A 22,218-nucleotide genomic window follows, 5' to 3' on the forward strand; every position below is an offset into this window, starting at 1 on the left:
GTAAATTCCAATCCAGACTTCAAGCTTCCCGGTCTTCCAGCGTCGAAATCAACCTTGTCGAACATTTCGAACACAACAACTGCTGCAGATACATCCTTAAAGTCACCTGCATCGCCAGCGCCAGCCGATTGCTGGGACGACTTTTTTGAAAGTAGTACGCAAATTTCGCGTGAAATTGCCTCCGAAACAGAACCCAAGGCCATCGGAACCAGCACGACCTCTATTGCCACTTCACTTCCCATCGTTGAGGACCTCCCCCCAATTTCCACCCAAGACCTGAACTTCTCCCTCGACGATCTGGATGATGAGCCTGTTCATAGTGTCTCTAATCAATCGAAAATCCAAACCACTCCTATGGCGTCGAAAATCATACCGACAGCACTTTCAGAGAGAGCGTCTTCTGCACAAACCCACAAGACAACTCAAGTTGCACCTGTGGCACCACGAGTGGAGCCATTGGCTATGCCATTGAAGTGCGACCCTATCATAACATCTACATATACGCCAGCACGCTCGTCTGCAGTCACCAACAATAGCAGACCCTCAATGTCTAATAAGAAAATAGCTGGAAAATGTTTGAACCCAGGGCCTTTTGCGACAGGTCTTGATGCTGAACTTGCAAAGCTCAGAGCCTCACAGCTGCCGAAGTCAATGTCCGTAGCTAATACAAAACGAAGAGCCGCTACAGCGCCATCCAGGACGCATGCACCACCAGCGAAAAAGCAATGCGCGGTCGAATCGCATCCTACCTTAGCCTCGAAGCCGGCTGCCACGACAGCGGCGAACACCTCATTTGACGACTTTATCATGTCGACTCAAGAAGCAGCATCCTTTTTTGACGATGATGACACCTTAAGCTTTGGGTCACCGCCCATTGCAGTATGAATAACGAAACCGGGGCATGTGTGGATGATACCAACATGAACCGCCATTTTAGGCTTTGGATATGATACCCTTTTCCTATCTTTCAACAACTAGAAGAAACAATAGTATTTTATTGCTCTTATACACCTTACTCCCTTCTTGCTACTCACACAGGATGTGGGTGATGAAACTTGCTAATGTGTTCGTACCTATACAGAAGGAAGAGACACCTACTACATTATCCCCTCAAACTCCTCCGGCTCCAATCCCCACTTCTTGCACAACTCCCTATACCGTTCCGTATACCCCTTCGCCTTATCCCTAAACCCCTGCGCCGTCTTCATCTGATCCCTTCCAACCTGATGTCTATGCGCCGAATCCGGCCCATCCGCAACCCTCACAAATCGCGCATACGTCCAAATCTCAGGCAAAGGCGTATGCTGCGTGAGTCCCTGCCCACCATACATTTGCATCGCCTCATCGATAACTTTAAGCAGCGCATTCGGAACCATAATCTTACTCTGCGCAATCGCATACTTGCCCGCCTTGTTGCCCTGTAGATCCATGGTATCCGCTGCGTTGAGAACGACGAGTCGCATCGCATCAATCGTCATGCGCATATCCGCTATCCGCTCGATGTTGCTGTCGAACTCGCCGATGAACTTGCCCCGTGGCTTCTTGCGCGGCTCCATGCATCGTACGAGCGCGAGTTCGAAGGCGCGTTCGGCTTGGCCTATGAGCCGCATGCAGTGGTGTATACGACCGGGTCCCAGCCGCCCTTGAGCGATTTCGAAGGCGCGACCTGGACCTAGGATGATGTTTTCTAGCGGCACCCGCACGTTCTCGTATACGAATTCGCCGTGGCCCTCGGGCGCCCAGTCATAGCCCATTATGGTTAGGTTTCTGACTTGCCGGAGTCCGGGGGAGTTGGCGGGCACAACGAGCGTCGTGTGTCTGTTCCAGGGATTGGGGTTGGAGGGGTCGGAGCACCCCATTAGGATGAAGAGTTGCATTTCTGGGTTGTATTGGCAGTTGCCGTAGAGCTTGCGGCCGTTGATGATGACTTCTTTGTCTGTGATTTCCATTTTTATGCCGATTTGCGTGGCGTCCGAGGAGGCGACGTCGGGTTCCGTCATGCTGTAGGCCGAGGACATGTCGCCGTTCATGAGGGGATGTAGCCATTTTTCTTTCTGGGATGGGGTGCAGTATTTTGCGAGGAGTTCAATGTTGCCGGTCTCCGGGGCGTGGCAGTTCATAGTCTATTTAGGAAGTCAGATGTGTGCTTTATTGTCCGGTATGTGGGATTTTGGGAAGGTTGGGTTTACCTGCGCTGCCCAGTACACTCTTCCCATTATCTCTGCGCAACATGAATACTCCAGATTCGTTAATCCAGGACTCTCAACAAAGTGGTTTGGCAGAAACAGATTCCATAGTCCTTGCGCCTTTGCTTTTTTCCGCAGCTCGTGGATGATGGCTGGAGTCTCCCATCTCGTCTTGCTTGCGCTGAGTTGAGCTTTGTATATGCGCTCTGCTGGTATACACTCAGTCTCAACCCATTCATATACTTGGTTTATCTTTGAGATTGCAATCGGACGCAACTTTGCTTTGACCCATGGTGGTATGCGCGAGAAGGCTGCATGGCTGTTGATGTCTATGTCCATTTTTGAGGATGTTGGGGCTGATATGAGTGCGATCTATGATGCAAGCATATGTCGCGGGAAGAGTAAAAAGACGCGACTTGAACGTATGAATCGAAAGTCATGACTCGCTGCTGCATGCTGCATGCATACAAAACGACGCGTTAGTGGCGCGCTCGGTCGAAGCCGAGGCTACTTTGGAGTTTTGGGGACTGACGGGATTCTTCGGAATTGTTTAGGCGTGAAGGTGGAGAGCGGAGGTGGAGTACCGCCCCCGCACAATGCAGTGTGGAGAGACTACGCTACTAGTACTACGCTTCCTTACTCATGACACTAACAGCATCCGTGATGCTGGATATGCGCATTACACCATGAACGGAGATAGAACTCTCCAAGTGCGATACTTGGCGATTTAAGTTCATCACTGTGGAAATTGCAGTTCACCACATATGGAGAAGTCACCGCTGATGTGGCGCTGTTTCCCAAATATTGGTTAGCGTGGATAGACATACCTTCAGAGGCCAGATCTTTGCGGACTCAAACAATCAATCTTACATCTCAACAATAACAAAAGAATCACCTCAATTCAAAGAACGATCTCAATTCATGAGCAATGGCTAACGAGGGTTTTGCAAAGCCATGGCTAGAGGTTTGTACGAACCTCGTAACGGGTCCTTCAATCCATATTGACCGATATTCAGTTCGAAGAGGAATTCGGAGAGCGTATAATCCTGGAGCCGCCTCTCTCAAATTTGTTCCAACAATATACACGTATTGGGGAACTTATGGCAGCCAAGCACGTATTTCCTGTGCCAGATCCTTCTGTTAAAACAGAAGATATTACGACGGAAAAAGGGCTCAAGCTGCGCATATACACACCTGAATCATACAAAGGTGACAGGCCGGTTTGTATGTATTATCATGGTGGAGGCTGGGCCATGGGCAACGTAGACGGTGACGATCCTTTCAGCAGAGCCGTTTCAAAAGCGGGTGATATGGTGGTTGTTTCCGTTGAATATGGACTTGCGCCCCAGAATGCACATCCGGGATTGATGAACGAGTGCTACGAGGCTCTGCAATGGGCTTTGAGAAATTCAAAGCGGTTGAACACCGCTGATGGAAAGTTCCTCACGGCGGGCACTTCAGCAGGTGGACAGCTCGCGTTGGCAACTGCACTGAGGGCTATAGATGACGGACTAGCAGAGCAGCTCGTGGGTGTTATTGGCCTTATGCCGGCAACAGTCCATCCAGATGGGGTACCGAAGGACTTGAAGGCCAAGTATACGGCTATGGAGGAACATGACCGGCATACTCTCAATACTGCAGGAACAATGCGGGCGTTCTGGGGTAACATGAAACCCCCATTTCCAATCAATAGAAGTGCTAACATCACGTAGACGCTTTTGGCCCACCGCCAACCGATCCCTACGGTTCCCCTCTCTTGCATTCTAGGATCAAGGATTTGAAGAAGGTGTACCTTGCCGTTGCAGGACACGATACGCTGAGAGACGATGGTTTGCTTATTAAAGAAAAGCTTGATAAAGCAGGGTATGTACAGCATATACCTTTTTGACCAATGTACTAATGATCATCTAGTGTACTCAATCGACTCGACATGTACGAAGGTTACCCGCATTTCTTTATGGCTTGGCAATCTTCAAAGCTTGATAAGCCGAGGAAGGAATTCTTTGAAAAAATGATAGAAGGAGTGAGATTTGTCCTAGCATAAGGAGCTATCTTTGTGTTCCATCTGCAAACACTTAGAAACGTACGCATACTATAGTGTTCTTTGAGGCAAAGATGAAGGACTCATACACTGTACCTAGCCAATTGGTCGTCTAGCAACTCCCACACTGCTGGGCAAAAAATAGCCTTTTTGATTCGGGCTAGTGCAATATCTGCTGTTCTACCGGCACCAACGATACGATATCCGGAAAAAGCATGCCATAGTCTAGTGAGAAAATCGCCGAGTGTTTGTTATATCCGTAGACGTCTTCACCTCGCTTACTACTTGTTAACCGCACTCTCTACCCTTTAGCTTCGCTTTCTACTCAACCCCGCTTTCTTCCTGTCGGCCCCACTTCCTACTCCTCCTAAGGGGACACTGCCTAATGCATCTGGCTAATCCCTGCGAATTTACGGTGTTCTTTGGAAGACTGACTTTACTAGGATGCATCGTCATATCACTTGCAGGGTTCTCACACTATGTTCGCCAATGGTGCGGAATACCGGCAACAGATGGAATTTGTCTAGGTACAAATATAGCTTGAGAACGAGCCACTGTGGTACTCAAATATATATGGACTTGACCACTAAAGTATCGAATATAAACTGCAATCATGAAAGCCGGCCAGTGGGACCCGTAAGTTCCGCCTTCCCTCACCCATACAATCCCACAAATTTTCACACAACCATAAGCAAAGAACAAAAGGTCGTCATCAACGACATAACCAGGCCAACCCCAGAACCCTACCAATTCCTAGTCAAAATACACTCTGCATCACTATGCCACTCCGACCTTGGAACGAGGTTTCGCAAAAACTACCCTGTGACACTCGGCCACGAAGGCGTCGGCCATATTGAATCCATGGGCTCCGAAGCCTCAGGTCACGGTTTCTCTATCGGTGACGCGATCGGCTTCAACTACTTCACTGGTTGCTGTTTCACGTGTGATGGCTGCAAAGTAAGCAATTCGCAGTGTGAGACAGGGAAGCAGCAGCTGCAAGGCTTTGCGGTGGATGGGTTCTTCGCAGAGTATGCGGTTGTGGATTGGATGAATGCGATTAAGTTGCCTGTGAGCCTCGATATGAAGAGGACGGCACCATTGTTCTGTGCGGGGATCACGGCGTTTAATAGTGTGGACTCGTGCGAGTTGGAGAAGGGTATGTGGCTGGCGATTGTGGGGTGTGGTGGGTTGGGTCAGTATGCCGTGCAGTATGCTAAAGCGGTACGTTAGTTTTCTTATTTCCTTTATTGTATCTCGAGCCCTTGTTGTGAGAAGAGGCGAGATGAATCCAAGGCTGACTAAATAGGGCAGATGGGTATCAAAACTATCGCTCTCGACATAAACGACTCTCAACTTTCCATGGCAAAGAAACTCGGCGCTGATGCGACTTTCAATTCCAAAACGAATCCAAATTATATTGATGAGATCAAGAAATTCACAGATGGTAAGGGCTGTCATGCAGCTGCTGTCTACTCTGGCTCAAACATGGCGTATGCCGGCGCACCCCATCTCTTACGTACGGGAGGGTTGCTCATGGTTGTCGGGATTCCACCCAACAACCTTGATTTCATCAATGCAGTTGACTTAACGTTGGGTCGATATAAGATCAAGGCTGAGAGCATGGGTATTTCTCAGAGGATGAAGAAGGCGGTGGATTTTACCGGGGAACATGGTATACAACCTGAAGTCGAGTATCGTAAATTGGAAGATTTGCCAAATATGGTGGAGGATATGAAAAAGGGTCTTGCCGAGAAAAGACAGGTCGTTGTGTTTTAAGTACTAGGGGAATGGGATAGTAGCGTTAGGAACCATGCGTAGTGTCGGTATTTCGGCAAGACACTGAATGATGAGTTATCTTTTCGAAACTTGTTTTTCAACTCATGAATTCTTGTAACAAGAGATGATCGATATCTGCGTCAAAGATACAAGGATCTGATTCTCAAGGTCCAATCGTGATTGTACCCCTTATTTACAACTTGGCCTTGCTCATCTTCTCCGCATCCCTCCTTGCCCACTCCTTCAAAAGCTTTCTAACAATCTTTCCTGATGGTAGTTTCGGTATCTCATCTACAAATACGATACCACCAACAAGCTGTTTGTGCTTTGCCACCTTTTCCTTCATATGCTTGTGAATGTCTTCAATAGTCGTTTTGCCCTTATACTCCTCCTTTAGTGTAACATAAGCGCGGGGCCACTCTTGACCATCGATCGTGATCCCCACAGCAGCTGCATCAGCAATGGGGTTATACTGGAGTAGCACTGCCTCGAGTTCTGCAGGCGCAACTTGCAATGCATTCACTTTGATTAGTTCCTGTAGTCATGTTAGGACTTGACTTGGGCGGGCTGTATTTTCCCTTCAGTATATAGTCACCTTCTTGCGATCCACAATCCAAAACCATCCTTTCTTCGCGACGGCAACATCACCAGTTTTCAGCCAGCCATCTGGAGACAATGCTTCTCTCGTAGCTTCGGGGTTGCGCCAGTATCTCAGAAAGACTTGTGGTCCTCGGATATAGAGATCACCGGGCTGGCCTTCGGGAACTTCATTGCCGTCATCGTCGAGGAGCTTGGCCTCGCAGTTCGGATCTAAGTTGCCCACACTTCCAGAACTATTGAACGTTAACAGCATTCGAGTTAAGCATGATTCTTGCCTTACTCATCTACCGTGCCACCAGTTACTTGCGTTCCTGCACAAGTGAGTTCAGTCATGCCCCAGCCCTGTATGATCTCACAGCCCAGCTTGTTAGTTATCTCATTCTGGAGCTGCTTCGACAACGGCGCTCCGCCAGACAAGATATCCGTGATACTACTCAGATCATAGTTCTTAGTTTCCGGTCTCTTACTCAGCATAATCAAGATAGGAGGCGCCAGCTGGAGGTGCGTTATCTTGTGATCTTGGATGATTCTTAGAAACTCGGGATATTCGAATTTCTGCATGATGTAAGACGGGACCTGAAGTTTTTGTCCCATGATCATAGTGTACATCTGACCATAGGCGTGATATAATGGTAAGAAGGAGATCCATCTCTCAGCGGGTCGTTTGTCAGCGGTCCAGGGTTTGTTGGCAGATCGCATGAAAATAGTTTGCTCACTATTAGCGATCAAATTGAAATGGCTCACTTCGACACCTTTGGACAGCCCGGTAGTTCCAGATGAAAAGTTTACTGTTGCGGTAGTAGTCGTTGCTTCGTGTTCTGACAAAGCAGGAAATTCGTAGCCTTTCACCTCGGCCTGTGATGGAAGGAACTCTCTCCAGTCTCTACACCCTTCAATTGGTGCACAAGGCTCGTCGGAAAACAGAAAGACACGACCTTCTGGCAGACCAGCTTTTTTTGCGGCACCCACTGCCACTTTTATCAAGCTGGGATGCGCGAGAAGAATTTGGGCTTGGGTGTTGGTAACCTGGTGTACCATCTCTAAGATCTGTCAGCTCATCACGGCAAACACGTGATGCAAAAGACTTGCCTGAGAGGGTATAGGCTGGATTGCCACCGCTGAATATACGCTTTGATCCAACTATTCCAAGATATGCAACTGGGACGAAGATGTGATTGGGCGTGAAGATCATGACAACTTCTCCTGGTTTGCTACCAATACGATCTAAGCCCACTGCCAATCTTTTGGTCCATTGTAGCATGGACCGTGGCGTAAGGTGGCGCTCTGTATTTTTTGAATCAATCCATAGTGGCGTGTCAGAGGGAGTCTGTTCTTGAGGAAATAGATAGTGCAGCACATTGCATTTCGGGATGGTTAATGCGGGGAAAGGCGATGAATAAGGCATGTTGGCGGATGACAGCGGGATGCACGCTCAATCAGGTCGATGTAGACTATGACAGCTATTTAGAAACGGACGAACCCAGAGATTGACAAGAGAAAATGAGTTCACAAGCGGTCAACGCTATAGTCCAAAACTACGTGGTTTGTTAGCTGCAGCAGCCACCTCACATGACCAGCTACGGGATACCCGGACCGCACAGACCGCACTCCTTGTTACCGAGGATAAGTACCTGGTTATCGGACTCCACTGACCGAGCTCCTCAGAGTCAGACTATCTTTGTCTAGTACTTATCAAGTATGGTATCCTGATAAACCATTCTGTCGTTTCTCTATGGTCTCTTACCAATCGGGGAAATTCATCATGTCTGATATTAAGGACTTCAACCGCATGTTCAGTCTTGACGGCAAAGTCGCTTTGGTTACAGGAGGTGAAGTTAAACAAGATTCGATGGCATGAAATCTTACTCAGATTACCAGGTTCTAGAGGATTGGGTCTGCACACTGCGACTGCATTTCTCCTCGCTGGAGCAAAGAAGGTTTTCATCTCCGCGCGTAAGAACGAAGGAGAGCAGGGCATTGACCAAGCCGTTGAGAAACTCAATAAGTTGCCTGTTCCTGGAATTGCAGTTGGTATCGCCGCGAATGTCGCAGATACTGAGGACATAGAAAGATTGGTTAAAAAGGTGCAGGAGACCGACGATAAGTTGGACATCCTTGTGTGCAATGCGGGGGCCACTTGGGGCGGCCCTTTTAATCCCACGCCAGATTGGGCGAGCCAGAAAGTTTTGGACCTGAATGTCCGTGGTGTCTTCAATCTTTGCAGATTGTATGTACGAAATAAAATATTCAGAAGCGCGTCCACTAAGAGCATCAGGTTCGCGCCTTTATTGGAGCGCGCTGGCACTCGCGTCTCCCCCTCTCGCATCATTATCGTATCCTCAACGGCTGGAACGACAGTGTCTCATGTAGGAGAGCATGGGACTATCATGTATAGTGTTTCCAAAGCAGCTGTGAATCATTTGTCGCGACAGCTCGCAATCGAGCTTGGGCCGAGGAACATCACGACAAATACCGTCGCGCCTGGCTTCTTTCCTTCAAAGCTCGCTAATGGCTTGATTGAAATACTAGGCGGACAGAAAGAGCTGGAAGAAATGAATCCTAGGAAACGATTAGGAGAAGCCTCAGACATTGCTGGGGTGATGGTATTCTTGTGCAGTCCTGCGGCAGCGTATATCAATGGAGAGGATATAGCTGTAGATGGTGGAGTGAGACTGACAAGTGGACGGTATTCAAAGATCTAAACAATTGATTACTCTCCAATCGCGCAGATGTGTTGCATAATCCCTACTTGCTTTTGCCTTCAATCCTAGTCAACTGCTTTGTCATACTAGTATTTGTCATCATCTCCTTCATATTGTCATCACAGTACTCAGGTCCATCCCTGAAGTAAAAGTTCCTTCCGTTAACCTCCACCGTCAATCCCCAAATCTCATTCTTGCTCTTTGTTATCCCCTTCGCATCTTTCATTTCTGCACCTTCAACTAGCTTCACAACAGTGTCAGAGACAGTGTCGACTGGTGTAAAATGCTCGGCCGGGAAGAACTTCCACTCTTCCTCCGACATCAACGCTGTTTTGATAGTCCCAGGACAGATGGTAGATGTGCGTACGCCTTCATTGTGATATGCCACTGCGATTGCGCGATTGAAAAGTATCAATCCAGCCTTGCTTCCACTGTAAATGGGACAGAACTCGCTCGGATACAGACCACCACAAGAAGCTGTCATGATCAGAACAGGATCCAATCCATCTCCGGCATTCTTGGCTTTGGTCTTGCGAAAATAGTGCAAAGCGAGATACGACGTATCAACCATGGCCTTGTAATTTATGTCGGCGCTGAACTTGTTTGGTGGTGAGGGAGGTGGACCATTGAGATCATGCTTTGCGTAGAAGTTATCTCTCTCGACGATTCCGGCATTTGCAAATACGAAGTCGAGGCGTTCGGCATTGGTCCAGGTTACCTCGAAGGCAGAAGTGAGAGACTGATAGCTTGTAACGTCGGCTTGATGAAAAAAGGCGCCCTTTAGCTCAGATGCTGCTTTTTTGCCTGCTTCGGCGTTTTGGTCGACTATGTGAATGTCCCAGTTTTCGCTTAAGTGCTTTGAGAGGGCCTTCGCAGTAGCGAAACCTATTCCCGAAGCTCCACCGGTAATCAGAGCAACTTTTGTAGGCATCTCAGGAAGCGTCTTGTATGAGGTATGTCTTTTTTTGGGTGTCGAAAGAGTTTAAACAATTATCAGCGCATCTTGCAACACCAGTGTTTTCTACGAGGTATGAGACATATCCGGTGTAGTACAACATTCCTTCTCCGCATCAAGGAAAGGAGGGGATCTTCCGGGGATAAGCAAATATTTCTATCGAAATCTCATGACCTCCGTTCTTTGGGTTGACGATACTAGATAATTTGCAGTTCTCCCTAAGTCATCGTCGCTATTCCTTGCAATATTTTCGCTACCAGACATCGGTGCTATTCAACGATGAACGCTTCTAATCCATGCCCTAACATGACTCTCGAGCGTATACGAATAATTAATTTAGCGATTCAAAGACAGGTATCCGTTCAGTGCGGGATTTCTCATAGTATGACAGAGTCGGGTGCGGGGAAAGTGGAGTAGATGACTCGCTACCGCATGCCATGACGGCAGCGGAAAACAAAGCGCGGGCAAGTTTAACATCAGCCGGATCCTTGACTCTCCACCCATCAAGTCGTTGCCAAGCCACTTTCTCTACGCGTAGTACCCTCGGCTACATATGGATTCATTTGGTTGGCTGAGACTGACCATCATTAGGCCCAATGCCATTTCGGCCAGGGTGTGTTACATCCCCTCGGAACTGCATATTCTCATTGAGTGGCACTATGCAGAACGAGAAGAGCTGATCCCAGCTTTGATAACCCCTCCTGAATTCTTGCGCATTGAAATATTCTGCTAACCCTCTCGTGATTTGCTTTCGCTGTAAGATTTCAACAGTACATTGCTCATCATGGCACTCCAGTACTCACCGAAGAACCTTCCCAAACAGATATTCATCAACAATGAATACGTCAACTCCAAGTCTGCTAGAAAGCTCACACTGCATAATCCCAAGAATGGCGAGCTCATCGCCAACGATGTACCTCTCGCAGGCGAAGAAGACGTTGACGCTGCTGTCGATGCCGCCGAGAGGGCATTCCCTGCATGGAAGAAAATGAGTGCCGCTCAGCGGAGAGGCATAATGAACAAATTTGCCGACCTGATTAGTAATAATGCCAACGAAATCGCACAACTATCGAGAATATCGCTGGGTGCGCCAGCGGCTTTTGGAGCCTTCGAAATTGGGATATGTGCTGAGGTAGGTCATCTTGCAGTAACAACTTCTAACGATTCAAACTAGTAGATCTGATCGTTCAATAGGCTTTCAGATATAATGCTGGTTTCATTGACAAGTTTGGCGGAGAGTCATGGCCTCAAGAAGACGGTTTCCTCAAGCTAGTCCGGTATAGCCATTTCCACTTCCCATGTCATTCGAAAACTGACACGGCCCCAGCAACGAACCATTGGGCGTTGTAGCAGGAATAGTACCTTGGAACGGTCCCATTGGTACGATAGGCCTGAAAGCCGCACCAGCCCTCGCAACAGGAAACTGCTTCATTCTCAAGCCCTCTGAGAAAACGCCATTTTCCTCTCTTGCTCTCGGCACACTCATCAAAGAAGCCGGTTTCCCGCCTGGCGTTTTCCAAATTCTATCGGGAGACGGCAGCACTGGCGCCCTTATCGCCAGTCACATGCGCATCCGCAAAGTAAGTTTCACAGGCTCCATCGCCACGGGGAAGAAGATCCAAGAAATGGCCGCAAAATCCAATCTCAAGCGCGTCACACTCGAGTTAGGCGGCAAGTCTCCAGCCGTAGTCTTTGATGACTGCAATCTGGAAAACGCGGTGAAATGGACGTCCGATGCCATCACGGCGAACACGGGCCAGGTGTGCTTTGCTGCTAGTCGCGTGTACGTGCAAGAGGGCATCTACGATGCATTCATCGAAAAGTACAAGGCTGCCATGAAGGACAAGGTCAAGCAAATCGGAGATCCAGATGAGGAGTCTACGACTATTGGGCCTCTTGTTGACGAAGCTCAATTCAAGCGTGTGCAAGGCTTCATCGAGCGCGGCCAGGAAAAGGGCCAAGGTACGCTCGCTGTTGGCGGCAAACGCGTCGGTAACTCGGGATACTACATTGAGCCTACAGTCTTTACAGACATTGATGCAAAGTCTGAGCTACACTGCGAAGAGATCTTCGGTCCGGTTTCCGTGGTCAAATCGTTCAAGACGGAAGAGGAGGTTCTGGCATTGTCGAACAACACTAATTTCGGGCTCATGGCTGGCGTCTTCACAATGGATATCAATAGGGCGCTGCGGGTAGCGAGTGAGTTTGACAGCGGCATGGTGGGTATCAACTGTGTCAGCTTGATGTTTATGAACACGCCGTTTGGAGGAAGTAAGGAGAGTGGGCTGGGTAGGGAATGTGGTATCCATGCGCTCAGGGCGTTTACGGAGCCGAAGACTATCATGATCAACATGAATTTCTAGATTGTTCAGGGCAGGCTCAACAGACATTGAGTCTCTTGCGGCACGGGTTGCGATCTTTATCAATAAGTTGAGATTGCGAATATCATTGAACGTTGTATATTTTAGCAATGTTCTGTCCATCTGCTCATTCAGTGTCGACAAGGCCATGCGCTACGGCATAATTGAAATGTTTAATTCGGGTACAACAGTACATCCGACAACACATTCCTATGGAATCAGCTTTGCCTTGCGCATCCTGTCGAACACCGTCCACCACGCCTCTTTCGGTGTCCTCTCCTCCGTAAATCCCGTACTGTAGATCTTTGTCAAATCGAAATGCCTATCAAAGTCGAAAGTAGTCATGAGAAAATGCTCAGAGATCTGCATTCCACGGCCACTATCAATGTGTCCGCTTTGCAGCCCGTACTTCTTCTCCGTTGCCAGCCAAGTGTCCATATTGTCGTTGATAAACTTGCGCATGTCAATTGGTTCCGCGAGAGGCTTCGTGCCCTCTAGACCAAAGTATGAACAAAGAACAGGCCACTTGGCCTCCCAGTTGTACGGTGTCTTGGAGTCGCCGAGGTTATAAACAGCACCCTTGACGGTAGAGGGAGAAAGCGTAAGATGAATTGTTTGACGTGCAATCATATCACTGCTCGCATCGTTACTTAGGGCCTTCCAGGTTCCTACCGTGCCAGGAAATGGACATTTTGCTCCCTCGCCATGGACTGCCTTCCATACACCTAGGTAAAATGCTACCGACGTGGCAATGGAGTAGTAGTTCTGATTTGGCACGAAGCCGACGACGAGATCTGTTCTGGTTTCAATGAAACTCCATTTCTTGTCTTTGGCGTATTTCGTGATGAAGTCTATCTGCGCGTGGTAAAACAAGTGCTCGGCATGTGGGCTGGGTATAGGTGGGGCTAATTCAGAGAGGGGAGGCGAGGGAAGAGCGGGAACCGACGAGCCAGGGGGAATCGTCGACTCATACCAAGAGAGATTGGCGCGGAGATGACAACCATCTGCCAAGTCAGTCGATTTCCTACCTTGTAGTCAGAGTGTATGACTTACAGATTTTCGTCCCAATCTGCAGCACAATGAATTCAAGAGCTGGACATAGCTTATCAATTGCTTTGACCGCCTTTGAGAACATTTCCAGTGCCTCGTCAAGCTCCTTCTTTACATCCATACCCGCTTTGTATGCAAAATAGTATACGTGGGTTACCTCCGCGACATCAGGAATCTTCTCCTCCAATTCCTTCTCAAGACTCTCTTGGCTATGGGCGAGCAGGTCGACACCAGAGACCATATTGAGGCGAGGATCTTCCGGCCATAGGGTTTGGGAGAGGGTGATTGGACGGTTCGAGAGAGCGTGAGCGCGCTTCCAGGTGCCCTTTTCGGGATAGTCGGTGAGTATCTCATTAATGAAAGACCAGCCTATTTGGTCGAACGTAAATCAGTGTGCCGGGTCACCACATGCACTGCCGTTACTGACCTGTTACGCCCGAGGCGCCGAACACGATCGCAGATTTTGACATTGTTCAATGGATTCGATGGGATTGCGTAAAACAATTGGAGAGAGAGAGAGAGAGATGAACGCTTGTTGCAACTTCGACTCTATACTACACCTATTACGGGTATATTCTTTCTCATCCGTCTGATACTTGCCAAGATGTTGTCAACGTATTTTTTAGGTTGCGCAAGGCCACGTCGTGAGAAAGAGAGGTTAGCTAGAGCAGCTAAATGGACTAGCAGGGCATCAAGCAGCTAGGGCAGCCATACGAGTCAAGCAGTCAGCATTCACACAAACAAGTAGTGAGGAGAATATGTAGCTCAAGGTGCAACATTCAACGCTCCTTACGAGCTGTCAGTATTGATGTTGCGGGGGGTTCAGTCTGCAATATGCTCTTCGATGGTATCCTACGCTGATGCTATTCTAGAACCAGGGACGATAGATGGCGGGGTCAACGACGATACTAGTGCATCATCAAGCCCGGGTGAGTTAACAACAGTCGTTCGCTTAAGTTGCCCGAGTAAACGAGCCGAACTGAAGCCGTTTTTGCATGCTTTGTCATGGTTACCTAAAATTTTCTCCGGCTACGAAGATGTTTGATGATATGCGGGAAGCTGCGATAACAGCGTAAGACTGACCGTTCAGTATCTTGGACCCTTAAATAAGTAGCGGGTAGAGGAATTCTGTAGCAACATCCGGGGAAATATTTTGCGTACGAGTGATTACTGTAATTCGCTGGGTTGAATAAAAACCGTAACGTTACGAAGACATATTGCGCAATTTTCAAATGCTTTCAAGGCCACAAACATGTCAACTCATTCTTATAGGAAGAAGGTCAGAAGTATAGCTGCAAGTCATATTACTGTATTCTGTGCATGATCACATAAAGTAGGACCTCACGTTCCTGGACCTCGTACACACTTTGTTCCCCGAACAAACATCTGTCTTGTCCATCATTTTGACCATCAAATACGCTTGACTGAGAAGAAAAAGTGAGAAGTCGATAACGCTACACCACAGGGTATCAATAAACACAATGTCAGATAAATGCGCCTAGGGTTTTTTTAAATATACCATTAGTCCAACACCGTGTGCTCCGTTGTCTACCCTGTTGACTGTTTATTGGTTGCGACGCCGAAACAAACGACTAACGATAGCTCCTACTCATTGTTGCCATAATATATGGTCACTTTGTCCAGAAGAGCAAAGATCACACCGGTTGCTGCTATGTTCGGGTTGGTGATGGTAGCAGTGTCGTTGGCTCGTATCCATGTGGTGGGTCCAACCACTACCCAAGAGACACTATGTTCTCTCGCCACTGCAAGGTACATGCACCTAATGGGCAAAGCTCGAGCCTTGTGTTCAAGGACATCTTCCAGATGCCGAACTTCCCGATGGCACCGATACAGCAATCAAAAACGCGTTGTTAGTATCGGAGTCACCCCGCATAACGTCTTCCGTAACCCCTCAGCAGGCGCACACCCTAAACATTGAATCATCATGCAGCCACAAGCCTCAGATAAGCGACGCATATGGAGGGGAACTGGAGTAGCCAAAGATCTCGCTCCCAGATACACCTTTGTTTCCGAAAGCAGAAGCAACGAAGTTGGGCCTAAACTGATCCGTGTTTCGTGCAACGTCGGAAGTCACCCGAACCACGGCTAAACACTCCACAATCATTGACCATTATATCGGAATATTGTGATGCGTTCTATGTCCTTTCTTTTTGATTGTCTATTGTCCTAAGACTCTGCCTTTTGCCTTAAGGTTGCAGCCTCATCTCTCCTTGCTGCATATTGTTTTCTCCACCGGTTATACCAAAACATCAAGATAAACCACACCTTTCGATTCTGTGCCATCCTCAGATCACTGAGTCTGCGTTTGACAACCGCCACGATGGGTGATGCAAGAATGCCAAATGGGGCCCACGTTAATGGTCATAGTCATGATTATGATTACCCGCCATCACATACTGGCGGCCCTTACAAGATCCTGAACCAATACCATTCAAAGCCTGCCAAGTTACGGGTAGCATGCATTGGTGCCGGCGCGTCAGGTCTTTGTCTGGCATACAAGATGGAGAAGATGCTAGAGCCTGGATCTTGGGAACTGACACTTTTTGACAAGAACCCACACTTTGGCGGAACCTGGTATGAGAACACTTATCCAGGCGTTGCTTGTGACATACCCTCGCACGACTACAATTTCACGTTCGACCCGAAACCCGACTGGTCGACATTCTTCGCATCAGGGAAGGAAATCCAAGGTTACTTTGAGGACTTTGCAGAGAGGCACGGAAGCAAAAAGTACATGCAACTCAACAGCAAGGTCGAGGAAGCAGCTTGGAACGATGGAGATGGATGCTACAACCTGACCATCAGAAATCCAGCGACTGGCTCGATGAGGAAAGACTGGGCGCATGTTTTGGTCAACGGATCAGGTATCCTGAACAACTGGAAATGGCCGGAAATTCAAGGACTTCATGATTTCAAAGGTCCACTACTCCACTCAGCGTGTTGGGATCACAGTGTCGACTTCAACAATATCACTGCCGGTGTCATCGGCATTGGCTCGACGAGCGTCCAAATTGTACCCTCACTACAAAAGATTGTGAAACAGGTAAGTCATGATTGCAACCGGCACGGATGTAGTGAACAAAAGTCTGATATCTTGCCTCCACAGCTTGAAGTATATATGCGAAGTCCAACATGGATATCCCCACCCTTTGGTGCTGGTGCACTCACCGACAACCTTCAAAAGGGCCAAGACATCGATCCAGGCCAGCGTCAGTACACCTTCACCGAATCTGATATCAAGAGGTTCAAAGAAGACCCAGAATATCACCTGGAATTCAGGAAGAAGATAGAAGCGGAGATCAATAGCTTGTTTGGTATGTACCAGCAAAACTCCGAGCTGCAGAACCAGTTCAAGGACGTCATTACCAAAGAGATGCACCGACGAATGGGTCCTGGCCACGACAAATTGAAAGAGTTCATCATTCCCAAATGGTCTGTAGGTTGCAGGCGGATTTCGCCTGGAGACGGCTTCTTGGAAGTGCTCACGCAAGACAATGTTACACCAGTTTTTGATGGGATCGAGCGCGTGGTTCCAGAAGGCATAAAGACAGTCGATGGCAAAATCCACAAACTAGACGCAATCGTATGCGCTACTGGATTCCAGGTCGCTTTCCAACCAGCCTTTACCGTGCGCAATGGCTCAGGGGTTTCCATCAAGGAAGACTGGGCGGATGGGCCTAATCTTTACATGGGTGTTTCAGCACCGCGATTTCCCAACTACTACACCATAGTGGGACCTGGTGCAACATGGAGTAATGGGACACTACTACCGAGCATCGAGACAACAATCGAGTATAGTGTCAAGTGCATGAAGAAGATGCAGTGCGAGGGCATCAAAGCAATGAGCGTGAAGCAAGAAGCGCTGGATGAGATTTACGCCCACTTTGACGAGTTCCACAAGACGACCGTGTGGCAAGAAGAATGTCGTAGCTGGTTCAAGAATGGGTCGACAAAAGGCCGAATCTACCTGTGGCCAGGTGCTGTAAGTTACTCCCGTTTGACCCATGATCGTCCGTCCCATTACCTTGCTATCGTTGCCCTCCTCCTGTATTACCCCGCATTATTCCTTCAGCCACTAACGCACGGGATGCAGACGATTCACTTTCTCAAAACAATCAAGAACCCGCGCTGGGAAGACTACGACTACGTATACAGATACAAGAATCGATTTGCATTTTTGGGCAACGGAGATGTCAAGGCGACGGCAACACGGGACTTGCATGGGCTCAGCCCCTACATTAGGAACTGGGACCATGAATGGGATGTGGATTGAGGGGACACTGGGTGTACAGTCTTTGATGGTACGGCATACGGTTGGATGGACATGGCGTTCTTTTTCGTCTACTTATACTGAGCGGAATGTTTCACTAAGATGTTTGAAAGATCTACACAATAGCTGTTTGCTTTCTTCTTCGTCTTCTGGTCCAATCGACGAGGCGTTCATTGTGCAGCTCCTCGATCGAATTTCATCGACCTGTGTAGCATAAAACTACCGATACGGGGTTTCATCCGGCGTCGTCTGGCTCGAGAGACAGCGCGCATGACAACTTGTGCTGAGAAGCTAAATGCACGTCCACCTGTGGTGATGACAGCTTGCTTGCGAAGCCGCATACAGCAGGTGTAGGCGCGGATGCTGACATCCTAGCCTCCACCTTGAGATCGCGACGGTTACCAGTTCCAAGATTCCGCCACACCCATTCCCAATCCACCCCCTCACTCCGACGCATCTCGAGTCAGACTGAACCCTCAGCTCCTCCAACACGACTCGCAGATTCTGGGGTACCATGAGAAATGCACCACGCTACGAGGGTATTGGGCTGTCATTGGAAGAGTTGTGGAAACAGGACCACGTCAAGGCTTTACGTACGTAGCTGAATGCGCGTCACACCCAAAAACCCCTGTGACTCCTGCCCCGGAATGAATGCACCGCATCTCTACAGCAGATCTCTAGGATTGGCTACGGCGGTCGCATGCATGTTCGGCTCATTACCGGTCAACGGGCAGCATGTTGAGTGATAACTTCCTACTAACCTTCTCCTCACAAGCGAATCCTCCGCGCCCGGAAAGCTCAGGTTCATCTTGCTCTCCCTTCATTGCGCCGAGCGTTCGGATCGGTACGGGTATACCAATCCAGGACCAAACTTGGTTAGTAGCATATCACTTCAGAGCAAGCATGGCACTCCTTATCGCAAATGCCGTCTGGAGCGAGTCGAGAAGAGCTGCCCGGTAGAATGGAATTGCGGGGCCCCACCTCCAAGGCGCGGACGCACGCTGCTCCCCCAGCATTTGGCGGGAAAGGTTTCGGTCTAGTCTTAGCCCAGTCGCTCAGTATAGGCCGAAGTCTGGATTTAGTGTCGAGTCTTGCCATCGTGGTGGGTCTTACAGTCTCTCCCCAAGACATTCGTCGCACTATACGTGGCATCCCTTCTTCCTCTTACACACTGATCTGCAGCGTCCAACGCGCCAGACGCCAAAATTGACCCTAAAGAAAGTAATGGCTGGCGAGAACAAAATATCGAGTACGCCCAAAGTGACTAAGCAACAACCCGAATCACAAGAACCCAAGTCGAGGAAAGACAGCAAGGCCGATCAGAACGTGCCTGAGAAGACATCTTCGAAAGAGAAGTCTTCAAAACCCCGTCACAGAGCATCCATCGCCTGTGCCTCGTGCCGAGACCGTAGGATTCGTGTATGGTTACTACCTTTTTAGATACGAACCTTTCTGACAAGCTACAGTGTGTGGTACCTCCGGGAGAGAAAGAGTGCACACAGTGTAAACGATCAGGTGTAGAGTGCGTGATCAAGAATGACGATGAGCGGAGAAGGTATGTCAACAGTATCAAATATTCAAGAAGTGGCTAATAAATGTATAGACCGATCTCGAGAGCATACATGTGCTCTCTCACCGACCGCGTCGCTCTTCTTGAAGCCATGCTGAAGGAGCGGGGCGAGGAAATACCTCCAGCGAACCATCCACCCAAAACACGACATAATGCTCCGAATATCGAGGAAGAAGCCACCTCGCCAAGTCGAAAGGTTACCGAGCACACGACTGCACACAACGATAACTCTAGTTCTGTTAGCCAAGAAAGTCCTCAGGAAGACTACCCAGATTTTGAGCAACAAGACTTCGGTCTCAGCCCCTATATCTCAAATGGCGACGCAGACAGCGTGGGTTCACCGCCCATGCTACCCCCACCAAAAAAGGACGGCATGGTCAACCGACTTTTGTCTACACGCGGCCATCTCTCATTTGATCAGCTCAACGGGCGTCTTCGATACTTTGGCCCGACAACAAACTGCCACGTACACTCCGAGTCTGTCAACCCTTTGAACATCACCCAGGAATTCAATGAGCAAGCCCGCCGAGCCGATAGAATTATACGCTCTCTCCCACTCGAAACATATGACTATCTCATGAATCTGTTTTGGCAATTCTACAACCCCGTCCTTCATGTACTACACCAAGATGCTTTCAATGAGGATCGCGAGACGGGTCGCACGCAGTTCTATTCTGGCTTTTTGCACGTCTGTGTTTTGGCTATGGGATTTCGCTTTGCTAACAAGGAGAGACCGGATATCCAGAGGGTTAGTATGCCTGGCATGGAGAGTACCTTGCATCGTGAGGCCAAGTATATGCTTGATCAGGAGCTTGAGAGGCCTGGCGGAATACCCAGTGTGATTGCACTGCTACTACTGGGAGATTTGGAGTGCGGTGTTGGCAGGGACAACAGTGGGTGGATGTATGCCGGCATGGCTGTGAGACTTGCGTTCGACATTGGGTATGTCTTGTAAATTCTGTGGGGGACCTAGAAGTATTACTGACATTGATTTAGTCTCCACCTCGACACACGTTCTCTAGGTCTCCCTCCCCGCGAGATTGAGATTCGACAGATGACTCTCTGGGCTTGCGTGATCTACGACAAGTACTGGGCACTCTTCCTCGGTCGTCCAACATCCATGAAGTCTGCGGATCTAGAAATCTATCATCTCACCAAGAAATTCGAGCGTCTCGGTACTTGTCGCCCCGCTGGTCCCGAGAAGAGTACGGAAACCATGATCTACGAAGCTCTTCTCGACCTCATGGAGCTCGCCGGTAAAATAACAGAAAACATGGATCCCCATCGTTCTCAAACCATCATGTCAGATCCACAAACTGTGATCGATCGAAACCAGTACATACGCATGGCAGCACTAGATCGCGAGTTTAGCAGCTGGTACGCCAGACTACCCGAGCAGCTTCGATGGACGCCAAACAACATCGCAACAGCACCCGTTAGTTTCTTCCTGCTGCACCAGCAATACCACTCAAGTCTGATCTTACTACATCGCCCATTCGCGCTCTACGAGGACCAGGCAGGCAACGAAAACGAACCCGACGACCATTTCTCTACGCTGAGTAGAACGGTATGCACGAAACATGCAATCAGAGTAGCAAGGATATACTGGCAGCATCGCCAGCGATTCGACACAAAGCAAATCTTCATCACTGGAATGCAACATGCCGTACGTATCCGTACAACTCAATTCCTCTAAAAAAGGACAAATATTAACTAGTGAATTCTAGGGCACCGCCGCAACCGCTCTCGTCGCAGCCTTAGCCTTCATCAAAGACCCCGTCTCCCGCGCAAACAACATGCAATACCTCGAATGCCTCGCCGCCGCCCTCTCCGACATGGCACATACCTACCAGCCCGCCGAGCGCATGTCCACCGTGCTACGTGCCGTAATGGTCGAACTCCGCGGCGGCCCAGATCCCCTGTCCGCAACTTCCTTCTCCATCTACAAACCGCCCTCTAGCCTCATCCCCGCCCGCAGAAGCAGTACTGTCGATACCGACGCAGACATGACCTCACGCACCACGCAGCCCTGGCATAAAAAACGTCAAATGAGCTCAGGCAGCACGTCGCGGCCCCGCGCCAACACATCGGGAACAAGACATAAACGCACAATGAGTTCTAGCACCACAGCAACAAGTCCACCGCTTCACCCTTCCTTATCCCTTCAAGCCGCTCAAGTACCACCACCTCCTCCTCCTCGTTTCGACGACCACCACCATTCGGATAATTACATCTTAATCCCGCCATCCTCCTCCGACCCACCCCCTTGGTGCCCCGATCTCAATCACACACTCTCCACACCCTCCACCACCGCATCTTCCTCATCCCTATCACAGTCCAGGCACAACACCGGCTGGATCCGCTCAGAGTACGAAGCGCAAGATGCCATTTCAGCGCTCGCCAGCGCGCATTTTCCCGAGCTGAGCGCGTTTGGTGACGAGCTGGGTAGTGCTGGCGGTGGTGCTGGTGGTGGGGGGGAAGGAAGGATGAATCTGGATTTTATGCCACTAGGGGAGGAGTGGGAGGGTGGTGTCATGGGGGTGGGGAGTGATTTGGATGGGTTTCCGATTCAGGGCAAGGCGTTTTGATGGGATAGATTGGGTTAAAGCTGCAAGTTATGACGGTTTTTTTGGTAAAAGTATCTGGTGAGGTAGATGGAGAGTGTTTTAGTGTTGTCCGTGGTAATT

At 49.1% G+C, this 22,218-nt stretch overlaps 10 protein-coding genes across 10 annotated transcripts; 6 read left to right on the forward strand and 4 right to left on the reverse strand.

Annotated features, from left to right (window-relative positions):
• Positions 1–1,097: 1,097 nt before the first annotated feature.
• On the reverse strand, positions 1,098–2,525 carry COCVIDRAFT_11147 (hypothetical protein; the record flags this gene model as incomplete). Its single annotated transcript, XM_014707018.1, has 2 exons — positions 1,098–2,123; positions 2,190–2,525. 2 exons carry the CDS (start codon positions 2,523–2,525, stop codon positions 1,098–1,100), a joined length of 1,362 nt encoding a protein of 453 aa, XP_014562504.1.
• A 589-nt stretch (positions 2,526–3,114) lies between these two features.
• Positions 3,115–4,230, forward strand: COCVIDRAFT_83943 (hypothetical protein; the record flags this gene model as incomplete). The annotated part of the gene is made up of 4 exons (XM_014707327.1): positions 3,115–3,150; positions 3,203–3,848; positions 3,899–4,049; positions 4,098–4,230. The coding sequence occupies 4 exons, from the start codon at positions 3,115–3,117 to the stop codon at positions 4,228–4,230; spliced, it is 966 nt and encodes a 321-aa protein (XP_014562813.1).
• A 610-nt stretch (positions 4,231–4,840) lies between these two features.
• COCVIDRAFT_21695 (hypothetical protein) lies at positions 4,841–6,003 on the forward strand (the record flags this gene model as incomplete). Its single annotated transcript, XM_014707096.1, has 3 exons — positions 4,841–4,863; positions 4,920–5,448; positions 5,539–6,003. 3 exons carry the CDS (start codon positions 4,841–4,843, stop codon positions 6,001–6,003), a joined length of 1,017 nt encoding a protein of 338 aa, XP_014562582.1.
• Positions 6,004–6,196: 193 nt separating this feature from the next.
• Positions 6,197–8,008, reverse strand: COCVIDRAFT_32715 (hypothetical protein; the record flags this gene model as incomplete). The annotated part of the gene is made up of 4 exons (XM_014707163.1): positions 6,197–6,538; positions 6,599–6,836; positions 6,884–7,643; positions 7,693–8,008. The coding sequence occupies 4 exons, from the start codon at positions 8,006–8,008 to the stop codon at positions 6,197–6,199; spliced, it is 1,656 nt and encodes a 551-aa protein (XP_014562649.1).
• Positions 8,009–8,365: 357 nt separating this feature from the next.
• COCVIDRAFT_83354 (hypothetical protein) lies at positions 8,366–9,305 on the forward strand (the record flags this gene model as incomplete). The annotated part of the gene is made up of 3 exons (XM_014707328.1): positions 8,366–8,432; positions 8,482–8,830; positions 8,879–9,305. The coding sequence occupies 3 exons, from the start codon at positions 8,366–8,368 to the stop codon at positions 9,303–9,305; spliced, it is 843 nt and encodes a 280-aa protein (XP_014562814.1).
• A 43-nt stretch (positions 9,306–9,348) lies between these two features.
• On the reverse strand, positions 9,349–10,236 carry COCVIDRAFT_83684 (hypothetical protein; the record flags this gene model as incomplete). Its single annotated transcript, XM_014707329.1, has 1 exon — positions 9,349–10,236. The coding sequence occupies one exon, from the start codon at positions 10,234–10,236 to the stop codon at positions 9,349–9,351; it is 888 nt and encodes a 295-aa protein (XP_014562815.1).
• An 808-nt stretch (positions 10,237–11,044) lies between these two features.
• On the forward strand, positions 11,045–12,623 carry COCVIDRAFT_11153 (hypothetical protein; the record flags this gene model as incomplete). The annotated part of the gene is made up of 3 exons (XM_014707019.1): positions 11,045–11,392; positions 11,455–11,537; positions 11,588–12,623. 3 exons carry the CDS (start codon positions 11,045–11,047, stop codon positions 12,621–12,623), a joined length of 1,467 nt encoding a protein of 488 aa, XP_014562505.1.
• A 207-nt stretch (positions 12,624–12,830) lies between these two features.
• On the reverse strand, positions 12,831–14,140 carry COCVIDRAFT_32719 (hypothetical protein; the record flags this gene model as incomplete). The annotated part of the gene is made up of 3 exons (XM_014707164.1): positions 12,831–13,624; positions 13,674–14,039; positions 14,098–14,140. 3 exons carry the CDS (start codon positions 14,138–14,140, stop codon positions 12,831–12,833), a joined length of 1,203 nt encoding a protein of 400 aa, XP_014562650.1.
• Positions 14,141–16,011: 1,871 nt separating this feature from the next.
• Positions 16,012–17,964, forward strand: COCVIDRAFT_83560 (hypothetical protein; the record flags this gene model as incomplete). Its single annotated transcript, XM_014707330.1, has 3 exons — positions 16,012–16,734; positions 16,798–17,673; positions 17,785–17,964. The coding sequence occupies 3 exons, from the start codon at positions 16,012–16,014 to the stop codon at positions 17,962–17,964; spliced, it is 1,779 nt and encodes a 592-aa protein (XP_014562816.1).
• Positions 17,965–19,185: 1,221 nt separating this feature from the next.
• COCVIDRAFT_32721 (hypothetical protein) lies at positions 19,186–22,119 on the forward strand (the record flags this gene model as incomplete). Its single annotated transcript, XM_014707165.1, has 5 exons — positions 19,186–19,380; positions 19,428–19,516; positions 19,565–20,473; positions 20,528–21,197; positions 21,259–22,119. The coding sequence occupies 5 exons, from the start codon at positions 19,186–19,188 to the stop codon at positions 22,117–22,119; spliced, it is 2,724 nt and encodes a 907-aa protein (XP_014562651.1).
• Positions 22,120–22,218: the final 99 nt, after the last annotated feature.

Source organism: Bipolaris victoriae, assembly GCF_000527765.1.
Source record: "Bipolaris victoriae FI3 unplaced genomic scaffold scaffold_0, whole genome shotgun sequence".
NCBI classification, from domain to species: domain Eukaryota; kingdom Fungi; phylum Ascomycota; class Dothideomycetes; order Pleosporales; family Pleosporaceae; genus Bipolaris; species Bipolaris victoriae.